The sequence below is a fragment of the Oryx dammah genome, unplaced genomic scaffold, assembly GCF_014754425.2.
Source record: "Oryx dammah isolate SB20612 unplaced genomic scaffold, SCBI_Odam_1.1 HiC_scaffold_11163, whole genome shotgun sequence".
Lineage (NCBI taxonomy): Eukaryota > Metazoa > Chordata > Mammalia > Artiodactyla > Bovidae > Oryx > Oryx dammah.
Genome location: NW_024080556.1, coordinates 3,311,190 through 3,324,602, shown reverse-complemented (window position 1 = coordinate 3,324,602; position 13,413 = coordinate 3,311,190). Strand labels below are relative to the sequence as shown.

Genomic DNA, 13,413 nt, shown 5'->3' with positions numbered 1-13,413 from the left:
CTCTATGATGGAGAAACTCTGAGCACTGAGCCTCATCAACAACACTTTCACAGTTTAGAAATGAAAGGATGCAGAAATATGGGATTAAAGTTAATGATAGTTTAGGATCTGCTAGGGGTGTATTTTTTAGTAGCAAAAACATTCCTGGGTTCTTGAAATCAGGAAAAATATTCAGTGAATGGCAAAAAAGGGAAAAAAAAAATTCTGCTTTATCAACAAACTAGTCCAAAGAGATTAAGTGTGAGATCCTAAGTACCCTAAGAACAAAGTGTGAAAGATTTTTGAAGTTCCTTAGTATCCTTTAGAGACAGACCAAGAGAGAGCACAAGGAGAAAGGAATTAGGAATCTTCTTTGCTTCCAGGGTCCATTCTTGTCTTAACAGCATTAACCAATATTCGGCAGAAGTGATACTATTAAAATTATTTTTTATGTGTGAAATGGATTTAGGAGTTCACTAAGCTGAAATGTATCTCTGGTTTTAAAAATGCCAACAGTGCAATCCAAATGATTAAAATTTTGGAAAGTAAACTTTGAAGACAGAAGATTGAAAGTGGTCTGTAAATTTAAGGATGACTGGCTAATTCTCATCTTTCTACAATGAAAACTCATTAATGACGAGTTTGTCCTCACGCTGTTCTCACTTCTTGATAGAAATAGAAAACTGACTGTAAATCAGAACATGGTAGGGGTGGAAGACATCTTGGTCTAATTTCCTAAAAGTACCGACAAGGAAAAAGATCCAGAGATGTGTCTAAAATGATCCACGTGGAGCTAGATCTACTTGGTCTTGTACTTATTTTTGTCTTTAAATATTTTAAAAGACACTGATGATCTCTAATCTTGAATGGATCCCAAGGCTATAAAGGCAGAGGGTTTATTTAGAGAAGAGTTTGTTGTGTCATGGATTGAATTCCTTTGCAAGTGCAATGAATTTGGTGGGTGTATTTGTGAGTCTGTGGGAGAAATGGTATTTATGATGCTTAGGGGGTAGTCACTGCAATATCGTGCCAAATCCTGGGCCACTCCCTAAACTGAATTGTTTCCAATCACTTCCAAATTCTGTGACAAAAATCAAAGGTTCTGAAAGCTAAGAAACAAATCCGCTCTAGCCATTATGTGCTTAACTCTGTTTGTGTGCTATGGGCCAATCTCAAGGGCTGAATTTTCTTATCTGGGAAATGGGACCAGGGACTTCAACTCAGATTGACTTGGATGTTCTCAGACATACATAAAATGAATAATACTAAAATTCTTAGCCACATAAATGCTGCTACGTAAATAGTAATGTCTATAAACATAGTTACAGATAGGTATTAACGGGACAATTAATGATTGTGCTATTTTAATAGTCTTATTGTTTGTATATGATTGTTTCAAATCTCCCAACTTCTGAACATCTTAAACTGAAGGCATAGAGAAATTTAAATGGTACAAAATGCTAGCATAATAATATGGTACTTGTGGTCATATTTGCAAACATTCCTAAACCCCTGGTTAGCAGTATAAATTCTTATCTTTTGCCTAGGCAGTAAATTCATTCCTACAGTAATGACTTCAGAACCTAAGATTTCACCAGAATGAAATCTAATAGCATCAAGAGTATGTAGCACTTCGTTAAACAGAGTATTCCCTAAACTCAAGGCACCTAAAAGTTCAATTCAGGAGACTGCGAGGGTGGGGGAGGGAGGAGGATTATGAATAAGAAGTGTTTTAGTAAGAACTGAACTTCTCTTTGAAGAAGCAAGGCCCTAATTTCTAGAATACTGCAAGCAAGGGATCAAAGGTTTTTGGAAGTTTTTCTGGAGGAGACACGAAGTCAAGAAAGAAAACTCCTAAGGATAAGCAAAGGATTGGAACACCCTTTTCCCTCCCTAAACCGAGGACGCGTTTTAGATTCAGCTGTGCTAAGACATCTTCCTATAAAACAAAGCCAAGACGTAAATGTAAGAGTATCAGAGGTGTGGCATCTTTCGGGATGAGGCTCAAGTTTAAACTCCGCTTTAGAAACAGCAGTCCCGGCTCAGAGCTCGGAAAGGAAGGTCTAGGAGAAGCCATCAGTCAGGTCTTCCCGCAGGAAGGTCGGCGTTGTGGTTAGAATCGGCCCTGGAGCACCAGCGCAGACGCCCTGGGGGTGAAGACAGCTGGGCTGTAGGGCCGGCACAGTCTGGGGATACGCCTCCATCTCAGCCACTCTTCAGTTTAGCTACCTACTCCAGGAAAGCGCAGATGGGACTCGCCTGGGGGTAGGCTCTCTGGAGGCTGTCAGCGCTCTTTAGGACCTCAGGGAAACCCGAGAGATTCTGGCTTTAGGACCCAGGAACTCCAAGGCAGCCCTGACTTAGTTGCCTTGGACCACAGCACCACCTACTTATAGAAGCATCCCGAGCCTGGGGCCGGCTGCATCTCCATCGGAAAGTGCGCTCGCCATCCCTTCGCCCTCCCAGGAGCGTTCTGTCTCCCACAGTTTGAAAGGGAGAAACCTTAGCTGGAAAGTGGCTGTGGAGAGAGCTCTGGAAACCGCACAATTGGATACGGATCCAGAGAGTGAGAGCGGGCGTGCCCCTCGCCTGAGGATCGCACTCACCGGCGGGGACGCAGCATCCCAGAGGCTGCGGTCCCGCCCGCCCAGCCGCGCTCCTGCTAGGCGCGGTCAGTCCGGAGGAACCTCTGCGCGCTTCGAACCCATTGCGGCCGCCTGCACCCCAGAGCTGCCACGCGCTCCCTGTGGGTCTCGGCAAACTTTTCCCCAGTCCACGTGCTAGCGAGGTGTCTCGCTTCCCGATCCCGGGATGGAGCGCCGCGCCTAGGCACGCCGCGCAGCCTGAGACGTGAGTGCTCACGGTAGGCGACCCGCGCCCGCCACCGTGGCCACAGCGCCTGGGTACCCCACTGCTGGGCCAAAGGACCTAAGAGCGCGCCTTTAACCCTGCACCCTCGGGGACCGTGGAGCTCTTTTCTTTTCCCGAAGCGCCCGCGCAACGTCCCTTCCCCGGGGTCGGAGCCTGTAGGTCCGCAGAGGTTGCTAATTCACTGATTGTAATCACCTTGCTCTCCAAGTTGCCTGCAGCTGTGCGCTCCGGGTTAAGCCGCTCCGCAGTTCGCGCCAGGCAGTGAGCTCGCTTTTCCCCTCCCTTCCCTTCTTAAATTGGGACGCGTGAAGAGGCAGCTGCCTCCCTGGGCCTCTCTCTACCCGGCTTTTCCTCCTCGTCTCTCAGGTTCAAGGCGGAGAGATGCCGAACTGACCCGCGCGGCCCCCTTGGCTAGTGGAGGCTCGCCCCCTCGGCGTCTTCCCCAGCAGCGCGGTCTGCGCCGGCTCCTCGGATGAGCCCTCCAGTTCCCCTACTTTGAGAGGCGTCTCTCCCCTGCCCGACCGCCCAGATGCAGTTTCGTCTCTTCTCCTTTGCCCTCATCATCCTGAACTGTATGGATTACAGCCACTGCCAAGGCAATCGATGGAGACGCAGTAAGAGAGGTGGGTTCTACTCTGCCGGAGCCGCTTGGGGTCGGGGGCGCCGGCGGCGGCACTCGCACCCGGGCTCAGGTGGGCAGGGCCGTGCCCTCCACCCGGCCTTTGGGCTCCTCACTTTCCAGGCCCCGGGGCGCTGCCGAGAGCTCGGTCTTTTCTGTCCTCCGGAGGCGCGGCGAGCCGGGTGAGCCGGGCTTCCTGCGGGCGCTCCGGGCTGAGAGGTGCGGTCCGCACCCACGTTAGCTGTCGAGCTTCTACTTCTGAACTCTTCGCTTTAGGTCTCTCTCTCTCTCTTTTTTTTTTTTAATCTGGCATCCTTTTTTTTCTTATTTTTTTTGTCTTTTTCTCTTTTTAGTCCTCTCAACTGTCTCCCCTGCTCTCATTTTTCTCTATCTTCGCCACTCACGTGTGCCCCAAACCCTGTCCCCAGATGGTTTTCGACACGGCCTACCTACAACTGTGTGTGTGTGTGTGTGCTGTGTCTGTGTCTGCGCGCGTGTGGGCCGGAAAGCGCGAGCGAGAGGGGGGGTGGGTACCAAGTCGCTGTGCAGGGTCTGCATTTCCAGGAAAAGAGCAATACTGTCTTCCTCTGGATCTTAAGACGAGGTGGAAGGACTCACTGAACTTGGTACACTGAGCAGCAACTCGTGCGCAGGTTGTTTTGGGGTGGGGGGTGGGGGTGGGGAACGCCCGCTGGCAGAATAATATTTTGGGGACAGGCCCGAGTTTTCCCTCTGCGTTTACTTCCCTCACAAGCAGTTATTTCTGAGGTTCCTGGCCTCGGTGACACTCACTCATGGCTTTTTAGCCGCTGCTCCCTCTCCATCACCTGTGTGCGCTGCCGGAAGGCCAGTGGAAGCCTCCAGAACGGTTTCAGAGAGCTAGCTTCCCCGAAGATTTAGTGCGCCCGTGTTTGAGTCCTGCTACGGCTGCAGCTAATCTAACTTCATTTTAGGGGCAGGGCTGCTAAACACAATTAAGTCTTCTGAAGGGTTTAAACACAAACCACAACACTCCCACCGCCAACACACTCACCTTGCGCTACTGTCTCGCGGAAGGTGGACAGCAGCTCCCCAGAGCTTATCCATCTTGGTCTAGCAATTTGGACTTATGCGCAGTTAGAATTTGTCCTGAGGTTGACAGATTTGGATTTTTCTGGGATGTGAACGTGTCGCTCGACCTGTGATGTGGGTTGTTTCTGACTCATTTCATGGACTCTCCAGTCCTGCATCCAGATTTTGGAGAGAGCTTTTTGCGCCCTTATTTTTTTCAAAGCTTTTTAGGACGTCGTTAAGCTGTTCTCACCTACCCGCAGGGCTGAAGGTTGGCCGGCCTGAGGGCAGAGCCCAGGACAGCTGGTCGTGTGCGATTTCCGCCGCCTCCGCTCTCCAATTGACACCATGGAGTTGTGCTTAAAAAGGACACCCTTTTCTCCAACCCCCGTTTCTCTTACTCTTGATCTCTCATTTCTGACATTTCGAAAATGCTTATCTTCACAAGTTTTTCTGAATAAATACATTGGGGAGGAATTTCTTCCCAGAGGCTGTGAGAGTTTAATATTGTTATGACTTGCAAAAGTCCCTTTCCATCTCCTTCACCTCCTTTTCCTTTCTTCACCCCAGTATTTTCTTTCCAGGTATCACTTGGTAGAGCTGGCAGGTTTTGATTACACTGTGGTCAGAGTGTTTAGAGAGGTTCCCCCCACCCTCCTCCTTATAGAGGTTACAGTCTATTTGATTGAAAAGACTAACGTTCAACTTAACAGAAAGAGCTAAAAACCCTTCGCCAAATTCTTATTAAATGACTTGCTAATTCAGCGATGTCTTTCTGATCTACACTGCTTGTTGCATTGTGGTTGAATGGGGAGGAATTGAGCTTGTTGCTTTAGTAGAACTTAACACATAGATGTTCTTTGGTGGAGCATGGCTTTACAGCACCCCTGCGGCCAGAAGCGATACTGCATGCTTTTATTTGCAGTGCCATCTCCAAAGTTCTGCCTATGCCTCCTTAAGTATCTGATGCAAAACCTATTTGTTTCAATGCTGCTTTAGCAAAATCTCATGGCAATTACAGCTACAGCCCCAAGTGCTGACCTTTAGAAACCCAATTCTAAAGTCTGCAACTTTTGCCACTGTAGTAACTTTTGCCAGACAAACCTTTCAATTTAATAAAATTGAAATGCTTTCAAACTACATATAAACTAATAAGGTTGTAAAGGAAAAAAAAAAATCAAAGTGTGTGTGTTTCCCTTAACAGATGTCCCTTCCCAAACCTCAAGCTGCTGGCTAAAATAACTTCGGTCCTTAAAAGTGACCACACTATCTGTGCCAACAAAAGGCATACTGTGTTTTTAATTAAAAGTGGAACTACTTAAAGGGCTGGCTAGACAGTGTAGGGTGATAGTAGCTTTTCTGCTTTGCAAGGAAGCTTAAGGATTGCATTGTGAGAGTACTGAAATGAATAGAGATCTAACTCAGGTTGTGTGAATTGTCCCTCTTCACAGGCTTAAGCTGGTTTTAATTGATCTCATGTCTGCTGATTGATCATACACCAATTGTTGCGCATACCAAACAATTGGCTTTCCCAAAGGAGATTGATTTAAATTAGTTCCTTGGTGAATGCTTGAGTACTAGCCAAATCATGTCAGTAGTGACAGTTGACATGCTGGAGCCTATTGTGGTACCAACATTTCCCCTTTTCCCTTTGTTTTGGGTGGTGGCAGTTAAGTATTACTTTCTAGGAAGAAAAGTGATTAGTACCGTAAAAAAAAAAGGTGCTGTGGCTTAGAAGATCAGTTATTTTCTTGACTTTGTGCTGTGATGTCGGCAGCAGTGATATCAGGATTGGTTAGGCTAATGCCTGGGATCTGATTCTTTTCCTTTTTTTCATATTCCATCTGCAAATAATCAAACCTTCACTGTGGAGCATTCTCAGAACTCCTTTGGCATTATGTTTAGTCTGCTCTATGATCTCAGATGCTCTATAATATCATTTTCTTAATGAAATAAAATTCTTGGCAGAGATCAGATAATTTAGTCAGTTAAAATCAATTGCATCCAGTCTAGAATAGAGAGCAAATATATCATTTAACTCTATGCTTTATTTCAAAATATGGCCGGAGGATTAGAGACTAGAATATCAGATAAAACTTGAGACCATCATAAACAACACTAGCCACCTACGAGTCTTTTGTCTGCTTATTTAGAAAACAAAACCAGACAATAGAAATGCATTTGATAGTGACTGCTGGGGCCTGGCAGCAATATATTCGAAAGTAAGGCACAAACACAATAGTGTGAATGGATTTCTTATAGATGGGAGACACATGCCAATGTTTTGAAAAGCTGATTGACAACCCGTGTTTTGTCTACGTGGTAACAGTCGTAGCTCATTGGCCCACTCACTCCCCAGTCCCTTTTGAAAATATAGTCATTATTAGCTACTGTTAACTCCTATAGCCTGAATCTGTCTTGGGCCCTCTTATGATTTATTTGCGTGGTAAACTGGGTTATTCAATTTGTTTTATTTGGGGGCTTGTTTGTCACATTTCAGGCTGAATTACTGAAAAGTGGATAGATATCATGGCTTTATTATGGTATTCCTAGGATTTCTTGAGTTTAGAATGTAGTGATTTCATTTTATATATCTTTTGTCCCAGTGATTTTTACCGGTCATAAATTTACCAGGGATTTGTGAAAACTTCATGAAACTCTTAAAAGCAGCAAGGCTCCCAGACATGTAATTGTGTTTCTGGTGGTCTGATGGTAGGGGGCGCGATATGACAAGTGTTTCCTGCTATAGCCTTTTCCCTACTGAAGCTTTAGCTTCTCCTTCCATAACTGCGCATTTTCCTATATGATTAGACTTGGCTTCTTCCATGAAACAAATGTTTATCACAGATAGTGTGGTATGTTTCTGGCAACTTTGGTTTAAAAAAAAAAAGACTCATGTTTTCTCTTAAAACTCGTAGCGCTGAATTAATTTGTATTTTTAAAAATTGAATGAAAAGATGTGGAGATATTTACAAGTTTCACAAGTACTTTTAATGATATCTTATTTCTCATAGTATTTTTTGAAAATAAAAATGGCACATGGAACATATTAACCTACTCTTAAAAGCTTCAAAATACATTTTGTATGCTTGCTTTTTTAAGTTCCAGAGTGTTTCAGAAAAGCTCGGTGTGATGTTTAACTTTGTAGCATAAATACATTCTTTCTTTTCTTCTGTTGTTAATGGGGTTTTCTTTCAACATAATTCTGAGTTTTTCTGGCTAGTATCTTACCAATGCACAGAGGTTAGAAAGTTGCCATGTCCCAGCCAACATCTTGCTCTGCTCCTGAAATTTGGAAGTGATTAAGAATAGGTGACATTTCGTCAGGCCTCCACTTAATTCTGGCTTTGTTAACTGTTTATAAATTCAGCTTGGGTAGAATCCAATGTTTGCAGAAATCACAAGTTAGAAATGACACTTCTAATTTCTTAATGAACAGCCACCTCTTGATTTATTCAGAGACTAACTGGCCAGTTTATAGATTGTCCCGGCCACTTTTTATTCCTTTTCTCCCAACTGACTGCCGTTTGAAACTTTTCTTTTTTTTTTTTCTGGAAATAAGCACTCTTACACCTCCCAAATTCAGGAAATAGATGACAGACAAATCACTCGACATAATATTTCAGAACCACCTTGCTAAAAGGAGGTAGTAAGCTCAAAATATTCTTTTTTCAAAATGTTGTGATGTTTGTTCTCCTCCCCCTCCATTATCTGCCACAGTCAAGGATTGACCATTAGATAAAGAGTGTCGCATGTCATACTGGTAAGTTTTCACATTTTGAACTGGAATGCATATGGAAGGCACTAATTAATAAAGTACATAAATAATGTATAATCATATATGATAGGGAAGGCATATCTATTACATGCTTATACGTGTGTGTATATGTAGGTGTGTGTGGAGGGGGGACAGTATGACCATGGATGGTTGGCTTTTTGTAACTAAAAAGGACTTTTGCTCATCTTTCCCATTTTCCGTCTTGTTCTCAGGAGCAGGTCAGGGGTCAAGAGGAAAGCTGTAGGTGAGGGTTGAGGACTTGGAGAGGGAATGGGTAAGGACACAGTGTTCTAATCCTTTCCAAAGCCCACCCCTCCCCTGTCTTTCTCGCCTCTAGGACCTTTCTGTATGAGTAGCCCTCTTTTCAAGCAGGCTGCTATCCCCCTTGTCCTGAAATTTCCTTCTTTCTCGTATTTCTTTCCAGCCTTTTGCTTCACGTCAGCCCTTCTCTCGTCTTGCCTTACGATCCTCTTTCATTCACTCTCTTCAATCTGTCACAGCCTGGCTTCTACCTCTGTTTTATGGGAGGGGTTTTCTTAGTGGTCATCCATGCTCAGTACTCACCTCAACGCCAACCCCGCCTATGTCGTTCCGGTCCCCTCCTGTCACTAAGATGATCACTCCTTTCCAAGGTTTTCTTCTCTCTTAGTGACACGGTGCTCTAGTTTTGCCTCCCATATTCTGTGCATTTTCCTTCTTTGGTGGTCTCATTCACAGTCGGAGTATGCTAGTATTTCCTTTTCTTCTTTCTCTTGGAGGATTTTATCCATCCTTGTATGCTCAGCTGCTTTTTCCATGTAAAGTCCTTTAGCTCTATCCCCCTTTTTTTTGAGCTTCAGGTTATATTACTTTCTGATTTCCCAGTTACTGCTATATAGATAGATACTTCATACACCCTCAGATGTGGATAGATATTGCATTCCATGCACACTAAACTTGACAACGCAGTCCCTCTTCTATCAGTTCAGTTGCTCATTCGTGTCCGACTCTTCGCGACCCCATGAATCGCAGCACGCCAGGCCTCCCTGTCCATCACCAACTCCCGGAGTTCACTCAGACTCACGTCCATCGAGTCAGGGATGCCATCCAGCCATCTCAGGCTCTCTCCCAGATATGTTCCTCTGCTTGTGCTCCTTTTTGCTGTTCACGGGTTTCTGTGTGTCAAGGCTGGAAGCCTCACTGCAGTCTTTGGCCTTCCCGTTGTCTCTTATTGGTTTATTCAGTCTTAGGAGGAGGTATCAGAAATGTTGCTTGTATCTACCCGATACTTGCCATTCCCAAAGGTATTTCCTAGTTCAGATCCTCACTCACTCCTCATCTCTCATCATCCACTTCCTCCTCACTCCATCCTTTACAATGCTGCCACACTGAATTTTTCTCAATGTGATCCACAGATCTGAGCATGTTACTTCTTTGCTAATAAACCTCAAACCTCCCAGGTCTCCATATTGACTTAAGAATAAGTTCCAGCTTCTTTCACTTTACATTCAAGGGCACTCCACCCTCTGATCACACCTTCTTCTAATCTTCCACCACCATGAAAGTACTGTACGCTCAAGCTATACTAAATTATTTCATTTTCAACCATACCATTGTGTTTTCATGCTTTTGTGTTGTTGAGCATGCGGTGGTGCCCAGCTAAATAAAATGTCACCACCTCTGTGAAGCCTTCCTGGAATTTTCCCTAAAAGCTTGCTTAGCTTTGCATACTACTCCTAAAGGACTCTCATTTTACCTTTATTCTGGTTACTTTGCCATATATTGAGCTCCTCTAGGGCAGAACTTTGGCACATTGATCTTCAGTTCAGTTCAGTCACTCAGTTGTGTCCACCTCTTTGTGACCCCATAAATTGTACCATGCCAGGCCTCCCTGTCCATCACCAGCTCCCGGAGTTCACCCAAACTCTTGTCCATCAAGTCAGTGATGCCATCCAGCCATCTCATCCTCTGTCGTCTCCTTCTTCTGCCCCCAATCCCTCCCAGCATCAGAGTCTTTTCTAATGAGTCAACTCTTCGCATGAGGTGATTTTGGAGCCCCCCCAAAATAAAGTCTGACACTGTTTCCACTGTTTCCCCATCTATTTCCCATGAAGTGATGGGACCAGATGCCATGATCTTCATTTTCTGAATGTTGAGCTTTAAGCCAACTTTTTCACTCTCCTCTTTCACTTTCATCAAGAGGCTTTTTAGTTCCTCTTCACTTTCTGCCATAAGGGTGGTGTCATAACCAGGCCAAATAGAGGGCTTCCTCCACAAGTTGTGCCTGAACAAAAAAGTCATTGAGATGTTGTTTGCTCTTAAAATAATGCTAATTACTTAATGAGAAATGTTTTTTTTGGGGGGGGGTCAGCTTTCAACTTTTTATTTGGTATTGGATATAGCTGATTTACAATGTTGGGATAGTTTCAGGTGAACAATGAAGGGACTCAGCCACACATATACACATGTCCATTCTCCCCCAACTCCCCACCACCCAGGCTGCCACGTGACATTGAGCAGAGTTATCTGCACTTTACAGTAGGTCCTTGTTGGTTATCCATTTAAATTATAGCAGTGTGTACCTGTCCATCCCAGACTCCCTAACTGTCCCTTCCCCCAAGAAACTGCACCTTCATTCTCTAAGTCTGTGAATCTCTTTGTTTTATAAGTTCATTCGTGTCATTTCTTCTGAGATTCCACATGTAAGGGGTTTCATGTAATGTGTCTCCTCCTCTGTCTGACTTCTTCACTCAGTATGACAATCTCTAGGTCCATCCACGTTGCTGCAAACGGCATTAGAAATGTTTTTTGTTTTAAATTCAAAGTTCTTTGCACATAGTTGAAGTCTGGATGAATAATTAGATAATAGATATAATTTCATTATTTACGGTTCTTTAGAGTTTAAAGATAAGCAATGCTGACATATGAAAGCATCCCCAGCCTGGCCTTATTCTAAAGCCTCTGATGGTCCTCAGGATTTCACAGAATACACGAGTGCCCTTGTGTGTTCTCTTATACCTGTTTGTTATGTGGATGATAGAGGATGAGTTGGGGCAGGGGAGGGGAAACTGGGAGTAACCTGTATCTAAAGATACTTCTAGAAAAACAAACAAAAAATAAAAACAAATAAAAAAATTATAAATAAATAAAAATACTTCTAAAGAAAGGGCCAAAAGGGGTTTTCGTTTCCAAACTCTTTGTCTGTATGAATAATTATTTAGACCAAAAAGAAAGTAGTTTTTATCTTCTTAAAAGGCAATCATATTAATAACATTAGTGCAGGCAGACATTCAATCTTATATTTATGACTTCAGAGTAATATAGCTATGTAGGCATACCTATGAGAGACAGGGTGGGTGGGTGGGTGTGTGTGGGGTGTGTGTGTGTGTGTGTTACAAATTTCAGTGTAGATGTGAATACTACTACATAGTTTCTGTCCAGTACCTACCAGGAGAACACAGACATTTTTGCTGCCGTTTGAAGGAAGTGAGACTGGCTTGACTAATGAAGAAGCTGAGGTGCTTACTGAAATGTCTTATTTAAGAAACCAATAGTTAAGTGGAAGAGAGCTAGAACTAGAACCCAGCCCTCCTGAACTCACTGACTTTTCCTGAACAAAGTACACTTTCAACATAAGCATTCATTTTAAAAGAAGGAATCACCTTTGAAGTCATTCAAATGCTTTTTGGATCCAGAGTTTCACTGAGCCTCAGAACTTGCTGCAACTCAATAATGCTAACATAACTGGTGTTAAGGAACTTGAAACTGAGGTTTAGGGCTGTAAAACACCCTGATGCTGGGAAAGATTGAAAGCAGGAGGAGAAGGGGACAACAGAGGATGAGATTGTTGGATGGCATCACCTATTCAATGGACATGAGTTTGAGCAAGCTCCAGGAGAGAGTGAAGGACAGGGAGGCCTGGTAGGCTGCGGTCTATGGGGTCACTAAGAGTCGGACATGACTGAGCGACTTCACTTTTACTTTTCACTTTCATGCATTGGAGAAGGAAATGGCAACCCACTCCAGTGTTCTTGCCTGGAGAATCCCAGGGATGTGGGAGCCTGGTGGGCTGCTGTCTATGGGGTCACACAGAGTCGGACACAACTGAAGCGACTTAGCAGCAGCAGCAGCAATAGCCAGAACAATTATGTACGTGTCTCTGAGGGTGTGCTTATGCATTTGTATATAAATATGTGTGTTGTAGGTGTGTGCGTGTATGTGTATATATATAATTTATATATATACACATTTATATCATGAAATATCGTATGATCAGAATAGTCGATCAAAGTTAGAGGAAAGCTAGTAAGTATTATTTTTACTCTAAAATGTCAAGAAACTATAATTTTAGGTAGTTCTTCACCTTATCTAGTCATTCTGGGGAAAACCTTCACAATTTACTTAAAGCCATTTGATTTTTTTCATCACCTGCTGAAAGATACTAAAAGCACTTATAAAACAACTGGCTCTACACATTTCTTTTGAGCAAAGCTTCTTAGCTTGGGGTTCAGAGATGGGGTCAGGGATTTTGTAAGTCTCCAAATATTTTCTTTCTTTCTTTTTTTGAGCATAAAGAGAGATTCTAGAGCTTTCACTGCAGTCTTAAAGTGGCCGTGGTTATCTTTCCTTAAAGCAGTTAAAAAGCATTTGTTAAAGAAATAGAAGGTAGACCGTATTAATGAGCATGATGGCAGTTGGCTGCTTCAAATTCACATAGACATTTGTTTCCTAAAAGTCTGTTTTCAGTGTGTGGGTTTCCAGCCATTTGCCATGTGTGTACTTCATAATATGAGGACACATTGGAAACACTACCTCAAGACTTATTTCAGTAAGTAATTACTTGGCTAATAATCCCTTTCTCAAAGGCAATAGTTGTTATATTGTCTCTATTCCCTAAAAAGTTTATAAAAGTACAAAATAAACAAAATAAGGGGCTCTGTTAAAACTTCTCGTATGGTCTAATTTTTATCTCGTTAACTAAACAGTAATATAAAGTTTTAGAAATCAGTGTTGCAATTTTCCAGCTGGCGATGTGCAGTGCTGGCATTGATGGGATTTGTATGTATCACGCTGCCAGTTCACAGACCGGTCAGAGCCAGGCAGAGCACTCTTGACTTCTGACCAAGCATGCTTTTAC

General features: G+C 43.5%; 1 protein-coding gene across 1 annotated transcript in view; it reads left to right on the top strand.

Moving 5' to 3' along the window:
• Positions 1-2,844: 2,844 nt before the first annotated feature.
• Positions 2,845-13,413, top strand: part of LOC120860692 (R-spondin-2) — a 189,584-nt gene continuing 179,015 nt past the window's right edge. Inside the window, exon 1 of the mRNA XM_040236443.1 lies at positions 2,845-3,473. Within this exon, the coding sequence (XP_040092377.1) occupies positions 3,380-3,473 (94 nt within the window). The 5' untranslated portion in view covers positions 2,845-3,379. The remainder of the gene's footprint in view (positions 3,474-13,413) is intronic.